We start from the raw sequence: 23936 nt of genomic DNA, 5'->3' as shown, positions 1-23936 counted from the left end.
ACACGCCAGTACCTGCGGGCGAGGTCAGTCCGAAAGACATGTCGCGCTGCAACGATTCCTACAGCCAAAGTAAGTTCTCTCCAGATTCAGAGCATTTCCCACACAGCAGCACCCAACGTACCAAGATGAGATAAGAATACAACAAAAAACATGATAGGAAGAGTCTGACCTGCATTTGCGGGCTTGATTACATGTAAATATCTGAAAGCACAACTTGATTAGCACCTGTCTTTGATCCTGCGGTTTAAAGGGATGACCGCTAACATATCTCACGTAACCAGGATGGCGCTGACTATGCCACTCACGAGCGACGATAGCATCACATCGTTGCGAGATATCGCCGAATATCATCAATGCGATCAAGACGAGCGTGTAAATTGTCATGTGCTGAGCTTCGCTGCCAGTCATGCCGATCTCCTGGCACATGATGTCTGCGGCGACGGTCTCAGATATCTCGGTCTCGTCACATCTCGTGCACAGGCCGGGTATTGTCGATGGAGATATGCCACTTGGCAGCAGTAGGATGCGGCAAATGAGAGGATGCGAGGTAAGAAGATCAAGAAGCTGGTATTAATCGTATGTGCTGGTACATTGTCTTCGTCGTCGTCGTAAATCCGTCACCCTCGCAGGCATTTACTTTCCGCCGAACCAGCTCGAGATGCCGCTCTTGGCCTTGCTGGCGCCCTACAACCTCGTCAGCACATCTTCGAGTAGAGAAGCCACCGACAGCACCTCATCCGGCATCGTCGTCACCTCCCGCCCATTTGTGGCCTTCATGGCCGGGCTTGCAAAACAATTTATCACTCACCTCGGTAACCTTCTGATCGAACTGGTCGATCGCCTTGTTCGCGTTCGCCTGCGCGTCCTTGGCTGCGCTGTTCAGCGTGCTCTGAGCATCTTTGCGGTATTCCTCCAGCTTCGCGTCCACCTTTGACGCCTCTTGCTTGCCGTCTCGGACGAGCTGGTTGAACTTGCTCTGGGCTTGCTCACCGTAGAGCTCTGCATCCTTCTTCGCTTCCTTGGTCGAGCCAGGTAGATGCGACTTTACTTCGCGAGAAGCCTTTGCGGCGTCGGCTGCGTGTGATCAGGATTTGAAGCTCGAGCAGTGAGGTCAGATGAAGCTTACCTTCGACTTGCTTCTGTGCGACCTTTGGATCACCGCCGGCGGTGTACAGGTAGTAGCCAGCTCCTGCGAGGACAGTGCCTCCGAGGATGGTGACAGCGCGGTTGGACATGGTTGCCTAGAGCTGGATGATGGGAGATGGAGGGCAGGTGAGGACGTGAATAGGTAGACAGGTCGATGAGGTCGAGCGGTTGTTACTACTGTGTTGTCAGCACTGGATGAGGAGAAGGAGCAACAAAGCAACCAGTCGAGCTTGCCGCTGCGCCCAATGATGCTTCGTGCAGCCTTCACGCGTCGTAGCTACGTCACTTCCCAGTCTGTGATCGCATGCACGCCAAGCCGCGCTAGTTCCATGGAGCAGGAGGCGCGAACCTGTTCGAGGTCCGTGAGACCAGATGCGAGCCTTCTCTACCAAATCACCATATGTCTGCGCCATGAACATATCACTGCACGATCGAGGTCGAACATGAGCTCGTCGGCGTCGCCAGGCAGCTCGTCCGCAAACCCCGCACCGGCTCCTCCATCGACGACGCACCGCCTTACCTCGCTGACGGAAGTCCTGCACGGCCACATACGAACGACCGGGGACGACGCCAGCACCCACCAGCCCATCACGCTCATTAACAGGTGACCACCTTCTTGTTCGATGCATGCATCCTTCTCTACATTCTCTTGTATATTTAATCCTATAACATAATGTCCGAAACTTTTCATTCCTCCCTCGCCCGCCTGCCCAGTCCGACGCGGATAAAGGCTGAGCACCACATTGTCCTCGTGGACCGCACCATCGCTCGACAGGCCTCAAATCAAGCCTCAGATGCTGAAGCCAGTGATAGTGAGGGCTCCAATGCCACACCGAACCCTGGGTCCCTGTACAAACGCATGACCAATACTTCGACCGGCCTCCGACAGACAGCTCGCAATACATACAACAAGCAGAAGTACGCAAAGTATGGCCAGGACCGCTACCATGTCGAGGAACCCGCGCACGAGCCGATCGATGAATCCAACGCCCCAGTCGTACCCGAGTCTGTTCAGCAAGCGAGCGCGAGGCAGAGGAGTTACCTGGATCGCGCTCAGTCTACCTTGCAGGCGAAGAGAGATCAGTTGCTGAAGCGCAAGAAGACACTCGGTAAGAGGGATGAGCAGGACACGGTCATTGATGTTCTGTACGAGAACCAGCGCGGCATGTTTCTCTTCGGCATACCAAAGTACTCTTCGGCTTCACTGTTGCCTAGTGATCCAAAGCCATGGCAAAACGGACAGTTCCGTACTGCGGCTGTCGATATTCGCAATGCTCAAGTACCGGATCCGAGCTGGGAGTGGACGTGGAAGAGCTGGTACGTGGACATGAGTCGTGACGTGGACGAAGAGGGGTGGGAGTACAGCTTCGCGTTCGTTGGCAAGAAGGGACAAAAGTTTGCATGGCACGGCAATCATCCTTGGTTTCACAGTTTCGTGCGTCGAAGGCGCTGGCTGAGGATGAGGAGGCGAAAGGACACCGTGCACCGTACGCAGGAAAGAGCTCACGAGTTCACATCGGACTACTTCACCATCCACCCAAAGACTGTGCGTGATGATCAGGATCGGACAAGCACTTTTGTACAGACCAGGGCAAAGCTCGAGCCAGTTCTCGATGTCGACAAGATGGAAGTGTTCACAATCGCAGATCTATTCCTCGCTCTTCGCAAGTCGACTGTAGATCGGGAGAAGATTGGTGCTATCAAGAGATTCACAGATGGGGGCGGTGATGAGCTGTACTACTTGAGCGAGTCAATGGAGGACATCATGAAGAGCCTGTTCTTTCAATCATCCCGCCGACAGTTGCTAGATGATCTGATCGCGCGACATGACCAGCTGCGAAATGAGCAGCAGGAACTTGAATCTCATGACCACCATGACGAAGATGAGAAACAGCAGGAACACGATCGCAAATCGAGGCATGCTGCGAATCTGCATAAAGCCATACATGCTGCTGAGCAACAAGTGAAGAAGCTAGAATACTGGAGCGACATCAAGAACTTTACCAACACCGATGCAAAAGAGGAAGCACACGATGAGCCGCGATTTAAAAACAAGCAGCGAGCAAGCCAGGGCGCTCCAAAATTACCGTCACGTACTGTGAGCAGCAACTCGATCGCCTACGATGATCTGGACTCTGCCACGCCCAGCCAGCACAAAGATGTGTGGTTCGAAACTTCATCGAGGCTCACGAGGAGCTCAAAGGGTAAAGAAAGCAGCGGGGATACTACAGAACCCGATCGCTCCGTGACTGCACCAGAAAATCCCCCTGACGGCGATAAATCATCACAAAACACAAACGCTTCCAGAGGCAAAGGCAGATCACCCGCGGTCGCTCTTGATGGCGTCGCCGAAGAGATCGAAGCTGAAGCCGAGGAGGCTCGCGATGCAGTTGATGCACAACTGATCTCTCAGGCTACAGGATCGAAGCACAAGGGCCAGCGACGCAGTGTGCAAATTGTCGAACCGATCGCGATTGATAACTCTCTCAGTGAGCATGGAGATGAGCACGGCGCAAACAGCGCGCAAGCTGACTAGCAGGTCTAGACGGCGACCAATACGACAGCGAAGAATACCAGGACCAGCGCGTGGGGTCGCCGATCGATAGAGAGGCCGCGAAGACACCTGACAGTGTAAGGAAGTTTATGGTGGAAATGCGGAAGCCCAAGAACTGGATTGACCAGGCTTTTGGGTGATCGAAACGAGGCGGAATGTAGACATTATCTATATACCGGCGGCTCTCGATTTCTTATGGGGTCTGATTATGGGTAACACAGCGATGGCGTTTCATGTGAGGGAAAAAGCGGGCAAAGGCTGGCGATGTACCCATTTGAACTTTGGGAAGCATAGGTGGCGACAGTACAGCATTGATGAGAGACATGTTCATATGTATGTCAGTCGAAAATGAACACTTTTGGAGTTCTTCAGCCCTTCGGCACTTCAATGGCGACTTCCTGGGAGTCATGATGGCGGCAGGCTTGTCCTGATTGGCTCGCTTAGCAGCTGTTCGTCCGGACTTCACATGCAGGTCGAAGTGAAGCTCGCGCAAACAAAACCACCTTGACTTACCAACAGGATTTATGATAGAGGCGAATGGCACTGGTACTGAGCATCTATTCAGCAACCTTTGCAGGAACCTTGTAGATGTTCTCGCAATCCTCGGACTTCGCCCCTTTCTGGCAACTCGATGCGCCGAATGCTATCTGCACAAGCTCCTGCACTCCAAACGGCCGAAGGAATTCACAAGACCCCTGATGCGCGCGCCTAACGCTGAAGCGAATATCTGCGCAACTCGCAGGCGATCGTGGCGAGTGCCACATCAACATCTCTATCCCCGAACAAAGTTTCGCGCTGTTTGCCGATGTCTCATCTGGCATCACCTTCACCAGTCTCGCCCGAGGCAGCAAGGCATCCGTCCACGAGGTCGCCCATCTGAAAGGCCTACATTTGCGGCGGCTGCTACCGAATTGCTTGTGCTCGATCATATTGCCATCAACGTGCACGCGGAGCCATTGTCGCGCACAGACGAGACGACCAATGACCAGCCACCGGCCTTCACTTCCGCACAATGGAAGGCTCCACATGGCAATGGGCACAATAAACTTCTATTTTGGCGCATATGGAGCTTTCGATTGTGTTACCTGAGCTACAATGCATGCTATTGTGGCACGAGGTCCAAGCGTTTGCTAATGGGGCCATACCACGTATGCATGACCATTAACAATAGGACTCATTCACGAGTGCACAATAGCTAACTGTCTACAATAGTGCACCACTGGACTGACAATGGTATACCATCTGACAATTGCACGCGCTGAGGATAAGTATTTTCGAGTTTCCTCGTTACTTCCTCTCTTCTTCCTTCCACTTCCATACCAGACGACTTACCCGACTTCACTGCACGCACTGCCCTTCTCCAGCCTTCTACTTCGATCCAGTCACTCTCCGATCTCACTTCACTACTGCCAGCCGTCTGATCTCGCTCCGCTCCGGTTTCGCCTTTTTATCACTCGACAGAGAGCACGATTCTGCCAGGCAAGGTCTTCTCTCTTCTCTCTTCTCCGACCTTTCTCCAGTATACCTCGCTCGTCGAACCACCGACCATCTCTCCATCCAGCACCATGGCCGCCACCACCGCCGCCCAGAAGCTCTGGTCTTGCTCCGACCTCGACTGCACCAGTGAGCAGACCTCCCTCCCCCGCGCCACACATGGCCGAAAGGTCATCTCCGATTTCTTTGGCCGCAACAAGGCCGCCACGAAGGCCATTCCAGACGATGTCTGGCACTGGCAGTGCCGGAAGGGCTACCAGGTAAGTCACTCACTCCCCTTGTCTCTCACCAATATTTCCTCACCTGTCCCGTTTCTCCAATCAATTGATATGTTGCTGACCCATTGTACGACAGCGAGCCAAGTACAATGCCGACAAGAATGGCGCGGAGGGCCATCGCCGGTTTTTCCTGAGCCACCTCCACCACCAGATGCTCCGCATCAAACTTTGGCGGCCAGAGAGCACCTTCGTGGTGCAGCCCAGCCAGCCGGCTCAGGAGAGACTGGCGAGGTACCATGCCGCTCTCCGCCACTCTGGCAACGACCCTGCTGCCGCGCTCGCCGCGATCGCCCAACCGGCCAAAGTCGGCCGCGCAGAGAAGAACCTGCTCCTCACCCTCGCCAACGCTGTGAAGCCCGCCCACGCCGACCACATCGACACCCACTTCGTCGGCCCCGCTCGCTCTGTCGACTTCGTGATCGACAACATCCTGCCGTGGATCAACGGTGAGTTCAACAATGGCAGCATGTCGCAAATGCCGCCCGTTGAATTTCTCATCAACGATCCACGGCAGGGTGAGACGGTGAACGATGCTGGCGGCAACTTCGCGGCGTGGGCGGCATCGCAGGCCAACCAGGCTCCAACCGGCGCGGCCCCTCAGCCAAGCAAGAAGCGCAGAGCGAGCGACGACGAGGACGACATCACCACCCCGGCACCACCAAAGAAGCTGCCGCGTCTCAAGGCTCTCCACGGCCCACGGCCACCAAAGCCAACCGCTTCGCCCTCAGGTCGCCGCAACATTTTCCAGTCTGGCAGAGATACCACACCATTCTTCCCCCTTCCTCGCCAGTACACGACCGCCGAGACCGATGCCGCCGATGCCCTCCTTCTGCTCCGCCATGGCCCCATCACACCAAAACCATCCCGCCGCGGCAGCAGCAAGATCACGATTGCGTCTCTCCTCAACCCAGCACCCACCGAGCCATCGCTTCCCACACCACCAGCAGATCGCAGCCTCAAGAAGCGAGAAGATGCCGTCGCCCGCTTGCCGCTCTTCATCAACCCACCACCACTCCCAAAACCCAAGACTGGCGCTGCAGGCCTACCACTTTTCGTCCCAGCAGTCATCTTGCCATCCATCGAGAAAGATGACGAGCCAGAGGTTTCTTCAAACACAAGAGATGCGGTTGCAGGCGCAGAGAGAGCAGGTGAGAGCACGACAGGTTTTGATGACGATGCAGAGATGACAGATGATGATGAGGAGGAGCTTGAGATTGACGATGATGACGATGATGAGAGCGAAACACGAGGCCCGATCATGGCAGGTGGCAAAGTCTACGCTTCGGCGAAGTACTGACGACGAGGCGATGAATGATATGATGAGAGTACGAGAGTATTGACATGGTTACGAGAGACACGAGTGACATGCGAGACATGACATGGTTGTGAGATGCACGGGATGCGAGACATGACAACGTTACGAGAGATGACATGAGAGAGAGAGAGAGCTGTGAGACATGCAGGACATGCGATAGCACGAGACATGAGACATGAGAAGATATCCAGCAATAGCTTGCTTGCACTTGACACAGAAATGACCAAAACCACTTTTGTTTCTGCCTCTGTATAAATTTGTCCATGATACACTCACTCGTCACCAACAATGTACCCACCCACCCATCCTTCCTTCCATCTGACAAGAAACACATTATCAAAAAGCAGGAAAGGCCAGAAAACAGGAGAGAACCTGCTCTCATAAGCATCCTCTCTTTCACACGTAGGTCTGCTGCTTCCCTAGGTGAAGTGAAAAAAAAAAAGAGAAACCAGAACATTGACAATAAACAACTCCCTCCTTCACACCGCCCTCTTTCCCTTGATCGTAGACCCATCGCTGACATTCGAAGTCGAAGATGGAGACAACGACCTCGGACTAGGTCCATCTTCATTGAAACTCCACGTACTCGCATTCCTCACTGACGGAGACATGCTGTCATGCCGGAACGCATGCAGCGAATGCTTCGAACTGCTCCTAGGCAACAGCGTCATCGTCTTCGCCTTCACCTTCTGGCCTCGCGTTGTCAAGTTGCGCTTCAAGCTCGATCTGCGTCTTGCGTCAGGCTCGTCGATCTTGGCGAGACTGTCCTGTCGCAGAGCTGCTGGACCCTCGGAAAACTATCCCGAAGGTGTGACGCTGCGCTCTCGTGTCGACGAACGACCGAGCAGTTTGCCAAGACCCTTTTTGCCAGTTGGCGACAGGTGGCTGTGCGCCACTGAACCAGCATCGGCCGGGATGAATGATGTTCGGATGACCACGACGCCAGCACCACATCTCACTTCGCGCTCGCCACCGCTGGCTGAGTCGTTGATGAAGAATGTGTTCTCACCGAGCTTCTCGTCGTTGAAGACCTTATCATTCTTCACTTCGATCTTGAAAGGAGACGCGGCGTTGCATTCGATCGTCTTCTCCTTGTCTTCCCACGAAGCCTCACCGGTCTTCGCCTTGATGGCCTTGGTCTTGATGATCTCTTTGCTTCCTTGGTAGACATGCACCTCCAGTTTGGTGTCCTCAGGAAAGCCAGAAGCACTGACAATGCTGATCTTCGCAGTTCCGACCTCTCCATGAGCTGGGCTAATGGACTGAGCTCCGAAACTTGCCTGTCGCTGATGACTAGCGGGTGTGCGTGGTGCTTGCAGCGAATCTTTACCAGCAGCGCCATCAATTGCACTGCCGTTGGCGTAACCGCCATTTGCAGCAGTAGTCGGTCTGCTGGCAGCGTCCGGTTGCGATTCCATGCTGGTCGGGCGGAGCTCACCTGTTGGCTCTTCCGACACATCCTTCTCCCCGCTGACGGTTCTGCGCTTGAATCCGCGACCCACGAACGTTGCGCCACGGAATATGCCTCCACCGACCGCGCTACCAACCTTGCCAACGCCTTTGACGGGCGCGCCAATGATTTTCCCGGGTGCAGCGAAAGTACCGCTAAACGTAGAAGATCCTTGTCGTGACCTTGTGATATAATCAGGTTTGAAGAGCATCTTCAACCTGATTGCACCGCTCTTCCCGTCAAGCGGGAGGGACACTTCCTGTGCCTGGAATGGCTGCAGAACATTCAGATCGATCTTCGCGGCGCCGAGGAAGTCGTCCTTGTCACCAAAGTCCCAGTCATAGACGTCGACTTGGAATTTGGCCGCTGTTCTGCTGATGACAGGAACCTCGAAGTATTCGTTCCAAGCCGGATGTAGTGTCTTCTTTTGCTTCTCCGTCTTATACACCTCCTTGCCATTGAGCACAAATTTGCAGAAAGGATCCGACAGGCCATTGCGGTCAGCTGCTGGAAGATCGGCAGCATCAAGGACTTCAACACGAAGGTTTCCTTGGTTGTTGAACGACTCGCTAGGGTCGAGTTGCATCTTCACGGGCAGGTATCTCATCGAAACCTTGATCCTGCTTTCATGGCCGTGCTCGTCCTTCAAAGCAATGATCTGTGGGGTATACAAACTTCGCTTGAGAGTGTCGATTGTGGGTCCTGCTACCTTTGCCTTGATGTCGTCGTCCTTGTCATGCTTGATATCAAGGTCCTGGACAAGACGCAGAGTGATACGAGAGAGATCCAATTCTCGAACCATGGCATCTCCGGTCTCGTTGAACGAGTGGTGTTTGGTCTTCACTTTGTGACTCTGCCATGCGGGATACTTCATATCGTCCATGAGGACTTGAAGATAGCAACCGGTGTGTGCAAGCTCGCTTTCGTGAATCGTGAAAACGACAAGTCCAGATTCTGCAGCATGGTCAGCATGAGTGTGTTCAAACTGCATGAGTAATCAGTCTTACCATAGTTGACAAGATCGTCAACGCCAATCTTGATTTTCGGCACTTCTATCTGCTTCACTTCCTCGGTTTCGATTTGCTCATTCTCGTTTTGTGCGAGGGCGTCGCGCATCTCCGAGCTCGCTCCTGACTTGACCTTCGTGGCGCTGCCGTTTGTGCTGCCTGCGTCGGTGCTCTTGCGTTCGCCGTCGACGCCGTTTCCGCCGCTGACTTGCTCTTCTTCCTCTTCTGGGTCGGCCACATTTAGTGTTGGATAGAATGCGACGGTGAAGTTCAAAGTGCCCTTGGGTTGACCGTGGCCGATGCGGAGTGGTGCAGATATGACTTCGTTCTTGCTGTCATGGATGGCGTACTCGCCAGTCTCAGTCTGGCGGATATAGTCAGAAGTCTCGATCTCCATCTGACCCATGGTCTGGTCTTTGCCGACATTCTCCTCGTCCATGACTTCGACCACGAGTTTCTCGCGAGTGGAGTGGACCGGCACGTAGAACACCTCATCCCACTCAGGGTTGAGGTTGTTCTTGAACGTGACTGTCCGACCCTTTTGGATACCAGATAGAAGAACTCGCGCGTACGGATCAGACTTGCCGACTGTGTCAAGGTTCTTGAGACCTTGCGCGTTCTGGAAGTGGAAGCGCATCACGCCGATGGGATCAATGTAGCCGTTGCCACCAGCAGAGCCGCCCTTCAAGGCCACTGGCTTCCACTGCAACCTCATCTTCGCGCGACCTGTCTTGGCTCCAGCCAAGTTATACCACTCTTGACCTTTGTTGGTGAGGGTGAGCATGTCGTCAAGCTTGATTTGGTAGGTTGCAAGGATTGGATCAGCGGCCAGATCACGGTCGTCCTTGATGATCAGCCCCAGCTTGGCCTTCTTACGGTCAGTGATGAGCATTTCCTTGGTTGCATTGGGCCAGATGGGATTGTTGGTGCGCTTCAACTTCTGCGAAATCTGCACTTCCTTGCCGTTAAGAAGGAGTACGGCGTATGGGTTGAGCTGACCGATAAGTGACTTGCTGCCGTCGAGATCCTTTGCTTGTTCAACGGTGAATTTGGCAATGCCCGTAAGACTCTCTGGCGGTGGTAGTTCGGTGCCGTCGTCAAGTTTCTGCCCTTCCATAACTGGGAAGAACTTGATGTCACATTGCACGCGACCACGTGGCCTGCCGTTCGCAATGACCTCGAGATCTTGGTTGATAAATTCAGTTTCGTTGTTGAGCTGCTCCAGGTCAAATGTTGCAATACCCAATTCCTTGTCCTTGCGGAACTCGTTGTAATCGAAGATTCCGAGGGTGAGAGGCTCCCTAAGGCTCGTCAAGATAATGTTCACGGTCTCATTCCATCTTGGGCTAGCATTGCTTTCCACGGTCTTGGTCTTGCTGAGAACTTCTCGGTTGTCAATCGACACAGTGGCATATGGATCAGGCGTGCCGGAGAACTTGTCGGGGTTCTTGAGGCCCTGAGCGCCGTGGAAAGTGACCTGGAGGACACCAATGGCTTGATCGACAGGCGTTCCAGCGAGCATTTTGGCGAGTTCAATGGGGAACACGTTCGGTGCATACATCATTGGCCCCAGATTGGCATGGATCTGTTCCTGAATGAAGCTTTCCAAGCCTGGTACGAAGTTGATGTCGAATCCGAGCATGTCGCCTCCGAGCGGCTTGCAAACGTAGTCGATCATCGGCCTTTCCAGGAAGCAAATCTCAACCTTCTCGACAAATGGAAAAGACAGCATCAGCTTCATCTTGACGCGCATGATACCGGCGCAAGCCATGTCCTCCACAATCACATCCAGACCCTTCGAGATCATGGCTTTGCCAACTCGCACTTCCAGGACAACTTTGGGGTTGACCTTGTTCTTCACTTGACGCGTCGTCAGATCAGAGATGTCGTTTGGTGTAAAGCTGAACTTCCAGTCCATAATGACAACGTCGTCCTCCTCACGTGGATACGTCTTGACGTGCTCCAGCCTCGGAGGCTTCGTTCCGAGAGTGAAGAACTTCATTCGCATGCTGTCCAAGAAAGCGGGAGTCGATGTACTAAGGACCTGATCCACGGATGCAACAATGCTCGCACAGAGGATCGGTGCGTAGATGGGCCAGAACTTGGACATGAAATTGTTGATCCATTCCAGCGATTCCACGTCTGTTTCGAGCCTGTTCTTCGCCAATTGTCGGACCATGTCGTCTCTGAAGTTCCGTCGCACCCTCCGCAGCGAAGTTCTGTAGTAGGTAGCGCAGACGGTCATGAGAATGAAGATCCAGCCCAGACCTCCACCCAGCACGGCGATTGTCCACGAGCTGAGGCATGCAAAGATGATCAACCCGGCATTGTGATACCAATCGCCAAAGAACTTGTCGTCAATTTTGCCTTCCAAGAACGTCTGGTGATCTCGCGTGTCATCTTCATCCTCGTTGTCTCCCGGGTTGCCAAAACGCGGCGCCCATCCCACTTTAGCATATTGATCATCCTCTCCATTCACCTGCCCATTGGGAGCATTAACAGCGGGATCCTGTATTGTTGAGATAGCGCCCTCTTTGCTCGGCGGTGGAAGGTCGGGGTTCTCGTAGCCATCATCGGTGTCGGTCACCAAGGCAGCAGTCTGGTGCTTTCGATGTATACGTGGTCCTGCTCGCTGTGCCGTGGGTGTCAGTTCTGCTTCTCCAATACTGCAACATTGGCGAGCACTCACTGCCTTGGCCTGAGCAGCCTTCTCCTCTGGGCTCGCGTCGGGATTGAATTCGAAAGCAGCGGCGCCTCCAGCCTGCGCGTGGTCCTTGAGGGCCTTTTCCGCGTCTGCAGCGTTTACGCTGCTGTTAGGATCTCGAGCTGCTTCCACGACGCCTTGCGCCTTGAGCTCCTCGTTGCCTCTCGCAGTGCCTTCCATTGCGGCGGAATATCAGCGGATCAGTGACGGCGGATGGACAGGCAATGCACGCTGAACTCGCCGAGCTTCGCTGTCCTCGGAAGCTTGGCTGTGAGGGATGTTGGCTGGCAGCTGTCAGGGCCAGCTTGTTGTCGGCGCAATGGCCCTGGTTAGAGGTGTGGAGTAGAAATGCAATCACGGCGTGGGGAGACGAGGGAGCGGCGGGAGGAGGAGTTGGTAGATTAAAAGAGCGTTGAGAGGTGCAGCACAAGCTGGTGGCAGCAAGCTAGACGTGAGCTTGGCTGGCCGGCTGGCGATACAAGAGAGGCGGTGCTGTCGAGAGCTTCCCACGTCCAAACGAGCCAGAAACAGGGCCGCGTTCATCACCGCAACGGCATTGACCTCCATCACTTACGCGGCCCACCACGACGATCGCGCGCATATGGCCCTCCCGCGCCCACGGTCGTCGTATCTGCAGGGCCGTAGCCCTATACCACGACCAGCAGCACCCAACCCGTCTTCACACGTGCATGCCTCACGCCCACTTTCCAGTGCGATCCCGACATTCGTCACCTGTGGCTTGAAGCCAGAGAGCTGCGGAGGTACAGCCACAATTTAATCAATTATTTGACCCACGACCCACTGCACAGGCCCTCGGACCGTCCATTTGGGATGACTGGCGCCTGGGTTCTGGCTCTTTCCAGGACACCTCCTCGCTTACATCCAACGCCTCCAACTGCTATCGAACGCCGCCCGGCGTGACGAAGAGCCCAGTGCTACACAATTTGCGCCATGCGTCAGGAATCAAGCTGACAATCAGTCCTCACAATCAAGACAAACCAGCTCTTCACGATCCTGATCTCTAACTACTCTAGTGTTACACCAGGCATCCCAAGATCGGCACGCACTCACGCAATGGAGATTCGGATGTTCTATCACGCTATGTCCGAGAACTGGGAATAGGCTCTCTCAGAGTAAGTATGAAAGAATGTACACGGACTTACTGCTGCTTAACCCCCATACCACTTGCTGCCGTCACAAGTGAGCAGAATCTCCAGTAGGTCTATAAATCTATGTTCAGGTACGCAGAATTCCCAAGTACTTGATTCTTGTATCTCTTTCCTCCGATATAGCGATCCAGATTGATACAAATATCCGCAAGCTCCCACAATGGCCACAATCAACACCAAAGAAATCGTCCTCATCACAGGCGGAAACACAGGTCTAGGCTTCGAAATCGCCAAAGTCCTCCTCCTTCTCAACCGCTTCCACATCATAATCGGCTCCCGCGATGCAACCAAAGGCGCAGCCGCAATTGAAAAACTTCACAACCTCAACCTCACAGACTGCTCAACCATCCCCCTCGACATCACCTCCCTCTCCTCCCTCACTTCAGCCTTCGAAATCATCAAACAAAAACACGGCAAAATCGACATCCTCCACGCCAACGCCGGCATCGCTCCAGAATCCTACATGTCCGGCGACAAAAGTCCCATTTCCGAACTCCTCAAGACTGCATGCAACACAAATGTCGCTGGAACAGCTCAATCCATCGAGACTTTTCTTCCACTTTTGCAGAAATCGGAAAATCCCAGGATCGTCATTATGTCTACAAGCTTAGGCAGTCTGACACTGCAGACGACGCGTGATCCTAGGAAATGGCCAGCTTATGCGGCGAGTAAAGCTGCGTTGAATATGGTCATGTTGGTATATTATCATCAGCATCCTAAGATGAAAATTAATGCTTGTGCACCGGGCTTTAGAGTGAGTCCTGCTGACCTTTTTCTGCCTGCTTCACTGCTTTCGTGAGCGAATGTGCGACTTGCTGACCTCGCTTTTCCATGCAGGCAACCGCTCTGAACAACTTTGGCCAAGGAGGAAGTTTTGCGCCTGGAAAGATTGAAGATGGGGCGAACAATGCCGTGCGATTGTCTTTGCTGGGCAAAGATGGTGAAAGTGGCACGTTTACTGAAATGGATGATCAGACTGGTGAAGTCCGAGTTGTGCCGTGGTAGACGTGGGACGTGGTTACGATGCTCTCCAAGAGAAACGGCGGTAGTGCCATGAGATTCTGGCATTGGACTTATACAGTCACTCCTTCGATGTCCTTTCGGATCTTTGTATCAGTCTTGCACAAGCCGGCAACGACCGTGATTTCCATCTCATGTTAGCGTCTGCGTTATGTCACAGTGCCTTTAGGCGAACAGTGTCTCGCTGTCCTAATATGTATCCCATAAACGACGATTTCCCACCAACTCCTCGCTGCAATGAACGCTGTATCGCTCGCTCGCTGTTAGAACAATCACAAAACATCCTCTCTAATTTTATGTCGAAATGCTCCCCCAATGCCACTTACGATCATCGTTGATGCTGCTGTTGACTCCATGGCTCCGGAGTCGGTTGCTGTGACGAACTTGTCGATCCTGTCGCGCTCGGTCGCGCATAATGCTCCGTCACAGCATAATCGTACTCGGGCGGCTTAAGCCCCGCTTGCTCCCTCGACAGAGTCTGAAGTGGTACCGCAAGGTTGTTATTATCGTTGTGATTCCGCATCGGAAGTCCTTGCTCCTCATCTCGCGTCTCTTTGGGCATGTATGGTGGTGGTGCCTCTCCGTGCTCATTCAAACCTTCTTCTCTATCCGTGACGTCCGTTGATCTCCACCTCCCTTGCCAGTACCTCCTTCTTGCGCGCGAGGGGTCCCAAGCACCGACGTCTTGCTGTAAGGCACCTGCCTGGCCGTTTTGGTAGAGTAGTGCGATTTTACGCTTGCGCCTGTAGACGAAGAAGGCGCCGATGCCCACGAGAATGACGATCAGGGCGAGGAAGACGAAATAATAGTTGACGAGGCTGTCCATGTCGCTTTCTCGTTGGGGCTCGTTGCTTTCAGTCGGCTGGGCTGTCGACGTTGATGATGCCGTACCGGCTGGCGTTGATGTGGAGGTACCGTATATGCTTTCCGACAGGTCTTCGCCATCGTTATTCGATTGTCCAACGACGAATGGCAGCAGGCATGTCGTCAGGAGTAGCCTGAAAGTTGGGTCCATGGCGAGAGGTGAGCAAAGGAGTATCGCCGCGGACGTCGAACACTTTGGTGGTATGTGTATGTCTTGCTGGCGGTGTGGGTGAAAGGAGCAAGTTCTAGGCCTTTCTCTGTTGGTTTGGCAAATGAGGTCGCTTTGACGGAAGTCGTCGCCCTCAGCCCCGAGTCGCGTGTGCTTGCCGCGTCATCCGGTCAGAATATCGATTCTTGTCAAGTCTGCGAAACGCTGCCAAGGTGAAGTTCCATCGTTGCGTGGGCGGCGATGATGTCTTTCTGCATGCGGGGTGAGGGCAAGTGAAGAACGTGGCAGGTGAGTTGTCCGTAGAATCTCACACGTCTCGCAGGCGCAGTTGGAACATTTGAGTTTGATCCGCGTCCAAGCTTTGCGCCATCTCTCGCCGGGGTCTGTCTTGCGTCGATCATCACGAATCCATCACGTCTGTACCTACAACAACGTCAGATACACAACTACCACGATGCCTCGTGCTATGGCAGGTGAGAGAAGCTGCAACACTGCCAAGAAGCCGCCGACGTGGTGCCAACAAACCGTCTAGGAGTGCTCGTCCAGTGCGATCCGTCCATCAAAGCCATCGTCATGAGAATCGACCAGCAGAATCAACACAGCTTCGTCATCGAAGAAATCGACGACGAGCATATTCTCGTGCACGCGAAGAAGCACGACGAGCTGAAGATGAGACTCAGAGACGTGCGGCGCCCTGCTACTGTTTGTTTGCTACACTGTGTTACTTACTGTCTTCCAGACGCTCAAGGACACCGTCCGCGAACCCGAAGAAAGCTCCGAAGAAGACTGATCGCAGACCACTTGAGGAAGATTGCGCTATGCGATAAGTTACAGCATGTCAGTATCGCCGTCCGGCTCGGTTCTGGATAAAAAGAGCTTTGCTCCAGTTCTCCCAGCCGCACTATCGCCAGCGGCTTTATCTCGATGTATAGCTCTGTGAGCCACGGCTTGTTCAACACATCCAATAAATTTCGCCGGTTGCCAGATGTGCGCCAGCCGACGCCGGCAAACTGGCGATACTGCCTTATCTACCAAGCGAGCAATGTGAGCAAGCAAGACCGAGAATGTTCTGCCCACCCGTGTCTGTGCACGCAACTGAGGGAATGCTGCAGTCAAGTCTGGTGCCACGCCGACCTTGCAGCAGGTCTGTCTAGCAGACTTCTACCTGACTTTCTCGAAACAAAGAAGAGAGATTCGAATCATAACGCTGGGATCCTTGCATGAATGCTCCCTTGATCATCAATCGTCTATCAAAATTCCTGTTCCATTTCTAATCGCGTCCAATCTCTGGACTCACGGTCTTCCATCTATGCGTCCGCGCTGTCAGGCATACCGACCTTCTGTCCAGCACCGCTGACAGCAGACACCCAGCTGACTCTGTCCTTGGTGTACAGCTCAACGCCTGGTGTGGCTTGCTCAAGAGCATTACCATCCAACACTCCGACCTTGATCACCTTTGCATCTCCAAAAGTTGGGCCCTCGCGGTAGAGTGTTGTACCACATTCGGCGCAGATGTGAGAGGTGATGGGATTACCAGAATCGGCCGTCTTGGTCCATTTCTTGGTGGAACCCTTGGTCACTTCCACACCGGGAACGACAATGTTGGTCGAGTATGTGGAACCGGTGATCTGCACACTACTGTCAGCGAAGAGTTGCAACGATCTGGGTCCCTCACCTTCTTGCAATCGGCACAATGGCACAAGGCCTTCACTTGGACATCTCCAGTAGTCTTAATGCCAATGGCACCGCAGGCACAGCTTCCAGTAGACATGGTGCAATAAAGTTAATGTATCGTGAGTGTAGTTGATTGGTTGCCTGATTACTGATATGAGGACCTTGATGGTCACAATGCTGTTCTCGAGTGAATACTTATACCTCTACATCTCGCCTTCGTCCCTCAACAAAACGGTTTCCGCTTAAGTGGGCAAACGCGGGGTCGAAACGTGGTCATTGACAAATACTTCTCCTCCGTCTACGATAGTGCAGACTTTTACCAATGACAATGAGCGAAATGCGTTCACGGTGGCGCTGATCTAAAGTCAATGTCTGCTGGAACTGGAGCGAGTGACGACAGATGTCGTTGTGCTGAAGGAGAGCAGAGCATGGAGCTCGGTCCGCAGCTTACGCGCAAAAGGAGAGAGCGAGGGTCGTGGAGGGGTCAACATCGTCATTTTCGCAAGAGCTGTGGACTTGCCGAGACCCACGTTCTATCAAGTCTTCTGGAACGAATTGAAGAGGATGCGGCGAAGATGGCAAGGAGGTACGAAAATCGTGACGGTGGAGGTTATCGTGGTATTTGCTTTCGATCTGGTAAATGCTTCACAAACATCTTGCGGCCGATTCACGACGTGTGGGATTTCTTGTGCTGGGTCCCTCAGTTTCTTGTAGACACGAAGGCGGATCGCAGGTCCAATTGGACAACAGACTTTCCCGGCTCATCAGCATGCTGTCCAGAATCTTTCGTCTTGCGCCCGTTTGTTTCGAATCTGCGTAGTGAGGCGATCTGAAGTGAAGGCAACATCGACTTGGACACGTCACACCTGATGCTTCGCATGTTCACCTCTTGCGACTTCGCATGAGAAGGATGATGCAGAACAACAATGCCAGGAGCAATAGGGCTGAATCTCGAGCGCGATAGACAGAGTGTCGTCGTTCGTCTAGGCTGGGATCCTCTGCGAAGGAGATGGACTTTACCCTCTCTTCCTGTGACAACCGCTAGACTTGTCAGATACCGGAGTGGTGTCAAATGAGAGCTGGAAGACGACTTTGCACTGAGCCCACAGCGTCCAATGTTAAGCTCATATTTTCATCAAGTTGCCTGGGTAGAAATCATGTTGCAGGATGGATTTGCTACGCAGAAGAAGAGCAAGCCACTCACAATCTCATGCCTGTGAGGACGGGACAACGTTCACCTACCGTTGGCCGAGGTTCGCATCAATCACCAGACCGCCTGTGTTGCGACTTGCGAAACGGCAGATGCCATTATCGACGAATGGGATGAGGCTGAAGCATTGCGGAGGATTTCTCCAAATGCCCCGAACACCAACCGTGATGGATTTCTTGGCCTCTCCATACGGGTGAAATAGGGACTGCAGAAGTCTCAGTTCACCCAGTTCTCTGGGACTTGGTGGTCTACCGGAAAAGCCTGGGATGCATGAACCATCACATCGTCGATGTCCCGAATGCCCGCATTCCCGGCAAGCGTAACGCTCACCGAGTTACTGCGCCTTCGTAGTGCCACTGCGCCATTTAAACACCTTGTCTCTGGTGCTGAAGAAAAAGTAGCAAGCATGCTGTACTGTGCCACCTGCAGGATTTGACACCCGCCTCATCCGCTCGCGGAGTACCGGGTAGGTAAGAATGGTAAGAATAGCATGAGCCTCTTGGGTGTGGCCGCTTCCTTTGTCGTGCTGACTGGGTTGCGTTGCGAAGTTCACGCATGTTTGTGATGAGAATCGCAAAGCAGCAGCTATTCTCTGAGCCCTCGCTTGCAAACTTTCACTTTTGTGAGACAAAAGGTACAGCACACGCTGCATGGCCTGAGGATACGAGACGCCTGGCTGCAGAATGCGATCACTTCCGCATGTTCCGCAGAAGTGTTTTCAACGTCGAAAATTTTCTCGTTCTTGGGTATCACCGCGAGTATGCGTTCGTTCTCGCTCTACTGCCACTGAGGTCGAGAATTGTGAGCATAGGGGCCACGACAGCGGCTGTCAGGCTCATTGCCCTAGTATCACCAGCCACGAACGGCAGGGCCTGCCATGTCGACATTCCTGGACAACCTCGACTTCTTGCTTGCTCTTGCGTGGTCCCGGACGCCTGACGCTTGCGTAATTTTTACTTTTCACTCTTGCGCAAACTTCTGCGATACTTCAGCCTTATCGTGATGTGCGACGTGTGCACTCGCGTCTCCTCAGGGCTTGACTTTGGCCGTGTGCAGAGAGCCCTTAGTGACGATTTCGAACATGGTAAGCTGTACAACCTATGAGACAGATCAGTATGTATGTACCCTCGTAAGACCAATCACGAGAAGATGTCAGTCAGGCTACTGTACGATGTGACAGCGCCTCACATTCGTGTCTACGTCCTTGCCGCCCTTTCCCATACGCCACGTCGGGGTTTGTTCCGAGTTGTAGACGTACGAAAACAGTGCGGCGTTGTCCTGCGGCACAGTACAACCTGGTGACAACCAAGTCAGCACGGGTGTAAGCGCTCTGGCCAGATGATGGTCTCATGGGAGGCATGTAGTCGTCTGACCCGATGCCCAGAAACCGGGAGCACGCGGCGAAATTTTCACATGCTCTCGGGCTACAACTGTACTGCCTAGAGATGACAGCCACAGCGGGCGGTGGCTCGTATCGGTCGTTTCTACGGCCGTTAAAAGCAGAGCCCGAGTTCGCCGAAGGCCATTACCGCGTTGTTGCAATCACTATACACAGTATAGTGCCGAGGGACAGGTTCTAAACTTGAGGCCTCCGTTCGACCGTAACATCGTGCTGGAGCCGCGCCGTCCAAGACTATGGCGGGAATTTTGCACGTGCTTGGCTTCCCTCGGTATGGTCTAAAAGCAACCGTCGCCGGGGGTCGTTCCAGAACCCATGTCCGCTTGAAGAATGCTGCTGCTAAGCAAGGAGACCGCTGACTGTTCCAAGACATTTCCAGAATGTGTATTGGATCGCGGGGGAATCGCTCGGCTTCCGGGTGATGAGTGGGCGGACTACTCTATGCATGCCGTGTAACGTTCGCAGAAGACTGCTGCAGACCTTTGTGGGTGAGAGACAAAGTTGGGCTCTCGAAAGCCACACTTCGGTTGGTTCGCATGGCTAGGGGCGTATACCGGGATTAGCCCACTCGAGACACGTGGACACACATCGTAGCCTGTTCTTTGAAGACGTCGTCATATGTCTCGGCCTGGCGGGTCCCAGATCTCGGTCGACCTTAAGCTGATTTGATTAACAGGACACACGCTCTCTTCAAAATACCATCTTGGGCATAGCCACATGCCGTGTATGCAGGTTGCGCTATTTTTTGTCCCATACGAAAACACTCAGCCACACGTTGTGCCGTTGTTACACGATGTGGAGTCGATCGTTGTGCCGCAGAATGGGAGTTACTCAGGTATTATGCGTTGGTTCGAAATACAGCAACCGCGGGAATGTTTTGATGCCCATGGCGGTCGTTGAAACCTCGTTGTATGGCCGATAAGCCAGGTGGGCGAAGAAGTCCTTGGTTCTGCAGAAACTCTTGGAGGATAGCCTTGAGTAATTGATTCAGCCTTTGCGTTGGATGAGTGCTCCGGCCGAGCGGGCAACTTGCCACATGTGGCTGTCAAATCTTCACACAAGATTGCATTGCCGCCTCCTGCGAACGTGAAGCGCGAAGCAGATGAGACAAGCTCTGGCTGTCGTCTGCTAATCTCTTAGGTGCATCCCGATATGAACAATCTCCGTCCTCAGACACTTCAATTGCTGAAATCGGCAGAATGTCCGCGGTAGCGCACGATCGCGATATGGTACAAGATCTCTGACTACAGCATTCGGCCCCAGAACGCCGATTCTTCGGTTGTTGCTGAGCAGGCCCTGAAACCTGGACGGCAGTTTGGCCAAGAGCCCGCTGGGTGGCCTCCTACGCAGAAGGAGTCGAGGGTTGTAAAGCTGATCACAGCGACAAAGCGGTCAGTATCACCTTCCTTCACGATGATCAGGCATCTTGCAAGGTACCTCGAGCGTAGTACGTGGCATGCCTTCGCGTTGAAGATGTTCACGTCAAACCCGGGACCACTTGGTCGCACCTTCTTCGAATCTGGCTGATAACGCGAACATTGGGGGCCGACGGTGTTATTCGTTGTTAGCTGTGTTCACATTCCAAAAGCTCGCGCTTCCCAGCAGACGCGCGCGTACCAAAGTCCGATAAAAGCCTTGCCACCAATTGTCCTCAGCCACTTCACTCAGGCTTTGATACCAGGAATGGTGCATGGTAGCGTGATTTGCGTAGGCCAACAAAGACTAGCTTCACGCAATTCGAATTCCGCCACACCAACGAATGGCAAAGCGTCGAGTGCTTCAGGGAAGAACACAAGCCACTGAAATCTCTGGCCGGTATGGCACTACGCGCGTTGTACCGCGTGCCCCCCGCAACTAGCAAGGATCAGTCATGGTTGTATTGGCTCTGAGTGGCTTTCGGCATTTTCGATTGACTACCCTTCATGATCGCCCACTTCATCGTAGACGGTGCAGCTTTAACTTAAGGTCGAATTCTCCAGACGCGTGAAGACAAGCTCTCGTTGGACAGGTCAAATTTTCATTCAATCTGTCGGCAAATACTCCGTGAAAAGGAGAACCGTCAGATCCCGAAAGCTGGCGAGCAGATGAGCGTCGAACAACGTACTGTCTGCCGATGATGACCAGAGAAGAGCCCTTGGATCGGGAATCACGAGGTGCTCGTAGAGCGACCACATAGGGTGACGAGGCAGCCTCACGCGTAAGGTCGCCAAGGGATGTACTCTTGTCACCCTGCCAGTAATGTGAGGATCTTTGGGTTCACTGGGGTGCCTGGTTGGACACCTTCATATGCCGACTAGCGCTTGTCTCGGGCAAAGCGGAAGATGTGAGGCCAGGATTGACGACACTGCGACAGCGACTTCGAACGATTCTGCGGTGCGTGTCGTGGTTGGATGCACGAGATTACGCGCTGTGTGATCAGCGACGAAGAATCCCAGCTGTTCGTACAACAAAGTTCATGCGAACACTCGTCCACGTCTCGACTGTGCAGTGTCTGTCTCGGAGTGGCATCCGGCTGACCGCGTTGCTGCGGCATTCAGTTCTCAGGCATTGATCAGCATCATCGATAGAGGTGGCGGTGCGTACCCGAGCTGTGGAGTGACGGGGTCGGTTATTACGGGAAGCAGCCAAGCTGGTGGCCTTTTCCTGCGAGGCATGGTCATTGTAGGACATGTCGCGGACTGGAGGTTGCGCGGATTTGCTTCCCTGACGAGTCTAGAAGAGTCCGGTACGGTATTAAGCGTCCTTCTCCTCGAGTGACTAGCAGCGCTGTAGCCGGTTGTGCAAGCGACGGGTCCCGGGGACAGCGCCTAGTAAGCACTAACCCGAGCGCTTGCGCGACGCGCTTTTCCAGGGGTGACATTGTTGATCTCGCTCTGCTGAGTCTGCTCAGATATTTTTGCTTGCTGCCAGCTGTTTGGATATTTTACACTCCTCATTCATTGCCAAACCCCAATCCTGACAGGAGAAACCCAAGGTCTATCAACAGTCATGGAGAACATGGGCTCAACATTCCTGCAACTGCCACCGGAGCTGATTGAGGCTATTGCTGCGGCCACCGAGGGATCGGACTTGCTGGCGCTGCGCCTCACATCGACAGAAGTCGCCAAGAATGTGGACAAGATCTTCGTCCAACGATATTTTACACACCGAAGGCATCTGATTACGAGGGCATCGTTTGAAGCGTTACTCAACATCACTGGGAGTCAAAGGTTATGCCGCAAGCTGAAAACGATCGAGCTCGTGGTGACCAACGTGTCGCCTTCGGTCGTCCGTTCAACTCCTCACGGTGTGGCTGCCTGTCTCCAGGATGACTGCCAGCGAGCAATCTGGAGCTCATGGGACTCAGAGCCTGAAGGAGAGTTCAATGGCCGGTCGGACGTAGCGATGCTTGCAGGATCGCTTGCCAATCTCGCCCGTGTTGGAGTCATTCCGGAGCTCAAAGTTTGCACACACTCTCACTTCTCGCCCGTATCTTACGGCTTCCGTCAACTCGTGGAGCATCTGAGCAGCACCGGAAAGTCAAGCATCAAGAACGAATTCCTGTTGCTTGGCCGTTCCCCAGACGACAATGGCGAGACTGCTTCGTTACTCTTGTCTGCCATCGCTCAGGCGCAATTCCCAGTACGCACACTCTGCCTGTCCGACAAGAAAGCTCCCCTGAGTCACGGTTCAATGACTCGTATTGCAAAAAGTGTCAAATCGCTCAGCTCAGCCTTGTCACAACTGGAGTCGCTCGCCGTGAGCTTAGGATGTGTGCACAATCTTACGCTGCAGGACATCATCACCATGGCAGAAATCACACGTTCAATGCCTTTGCTGCGGAAGTTGAGCCTGGAGTTCAGTGAAAACTGCTGCAGAGTTCAGAAATCTTTTCTACCACCGAGCATTCTGGGCGTCTTCACTGCTAGTGCACTGGAAGAGATTCACTTGACTGGAGCCATCTTGAGACAGCAGGATCTCTGCGCTTTCCTGGCGAGGCATCAGGACTCTCTGAGAGCATTGACCCTGCGCCATGTCTCCATCGGTCCATGGGACAAGTTCGCAGCCGTCTTCGATTGGATGCAACAAACGCTCCACTTGGATACCTTGGTCCTGCACTGGCTGCGACAAGGTTACGATCACATGGATGAGGCGATTGGTCGCGGCTCTCAATACTCGTTCAATGGACGTGCGGAGGTCGTTGCTGGACTCCAGGAGCTATCGCGATCGGTAACATTCGGAGACCCACCAACTCACGCATTCCAGCCTGTGGAGCAGAAGCCCGCAGTCCAAGCGATGGTCGCATGATAAACAGGCATGGCAAACACCTCACGTTGCTCATGCGTATAATTGTACCGACCTCGGCAATAATTGCTGCGAAAGCTGCGTAGCCGGTCGCCGAAAACGGAGGCGGGGTGTTCTGGTTGGATTGCATCTTCAGCAATTCAGTTCCTCTTCAGCCACTGTATCACACAGTCCAAGCTTCATTGGTCGTCATTGAAGT

The 23936-nt window shown here is 53.6% G+C and overlaps 8 protein-coding genes across 8 annotated transcripts; 4 read left to right on the top strand and 4 right to left on the bottom strand.

Annotated features, from left to right (window-relative positions):
• Positions 1-633: 633 nt before the first annotated feature.
• Positions 634-1235, bottom strand: CKM354_000547800 (uncharacterized protein; the record flags this gene model as incomplete). Its single annotated transcript, XM_044800752.1, has 3 exons — positions 634-684; positions 809-1074; positions 1127-1235. 3 exons carry the CDS (start codon positions 1233-1235, stop codon positions 634-636), a joined length of 426 nt encoding a protein of 141 aa, XP_044656687.1.
• Positions 1236-1819: 584 nt separating this feature from the next.
• Positions 1820-3840, top strand: CKM354_000547700 (uncharacterized protein; the record flags this gene model as incomplete). The annotated part of the gene is made up of 2 exons (XM_044800751.1): positions 1820-3635; positions 3692-3840. The coding sequence occupies 2 exons, from the start codon at positions 1820-1822 to the stop codon at positions 3838-3840; spliced, it is 1965 nt and encodes a 654-aa protein (XP_044656686.1).
• Positions 3841-5265: 1425 nt separating this feature from the next.
• CKM354_000547600 (uncharacterized protein) lies at positions 5266-6769 on the top strand (the record flags this gene model as incomplete). The annotated part of the gene is made up of 2 exons (XM_044800750.1): positions 5266-5454; positions 5549-6769. The coding sequence occupies 2 exons, from the start codon at positions 5266-5268 to the stop codon at positions 6767-6769; spliced, it is 1410 nt and encodes a 469-aa protein (XP_044656685.1).
• Positions 6770-7584: 815 nt separating this feature from the next.
• CKM354_000547500 (uncharacterized protein) lies at positions 7585-12128 on the bottom strand (the record flags this gene model as incomplete). The annotated part of the gene is made up of 3 exons (XM_044800749.1): positions 7585-9191; positions 9245-11876; positions 11934-12128. The coding sequence occupies 3 exons, from the start codon at positions 12126-12128 to the stop codon at positions 7585-7587; spliced, it is 4434 nt and encodes a 1477-aa protein (XP_044656684.1).
• A 1149-nt stretch (positions 12129-13277) lies between these two features.
• On the top strand, positions 13278-14122 carry CKM354_000547400 (uncharacterized protein; the record flags this gene model as incomplete). The annotated part of the gene is made up of 2 exons (XM_044800748.1): positions 13278-13871; positions 13955-14122. The coding sequence occupies 2 exons, from the start codon at positions 13278-13280 to the stop codon at positions 14120-14122; spliced, it is 762 nt and encodes a 253-aa protein (XP_044656683.1).
• A 343-nt stretch (positions 14123-14465) lies between these two features.
• CKM354_000547300 (uncharacterized protein) lies at positions 14466-15152 on the bottom strand (the record flags this gene model as incomplete). Its single annotated transcript, XM_044800747.1, has 1 exon — positions 14466-15152. One exon carries the CDS (start codon positions 15150-15152, stop codon positions 14466-14468), a length of 687 nt encoding a protein of 228 aa, XP_044656682.1.
• A 1325-nt stretch (positions 15153-16477) lies between these two features.
• Positions 16478-16941, bottom strand: CKM354_000547200 (uncharacterized protein; the record flags this gene model as incomplete). The annotated part of the gene is made up of 2 exons (XM_044800746.1): positions 16478-16798; positions 16846-16941. 2 exons carry the CDS (start codon positions 16939-16941, stop codon positions 16478-16480), a joined length of 417 nt encoding a protein of 138 aa, XP_044656681.1.
• A 5500-nt stretch (positions 16942-22441) lies between these two features.
• On the top strand, positions 22442-23740 carry CKM354_000547100 (uncharacterized protein; the record flags this gene model as incomplete). Its single annotated transcript, XM_044800745.1, has 1 exon — positions 22442-23740. The coding sequence occupies one exon, from the start codon at positions 22442-22444 to the stop codon at positions 23738-23740; it is 1299 nt and encodes a 432-aa protein (XP_044656680.1).
• Between the last annotated feature and the right edge of the window lie 196 nt (positions 23741-23936).

The sequence above is a fragment of the Cercospora kikuchii genome (assembly GCF_019650295.1).
Source record: "Cercospora kikuchii DNA, contig_00003, whole genome shotgun sequence".
NCBI classification, from domain to species: Eukaryota; Fungi; Ascomycota; class Dothideomycetes; order Mycosphaerellales; family Mycosphaerellaceae; genus Cercospora; species Cercospora kikuchii.
This window is presented reverse-complemented; position numbering and strand designations above follow the sequence as displayed.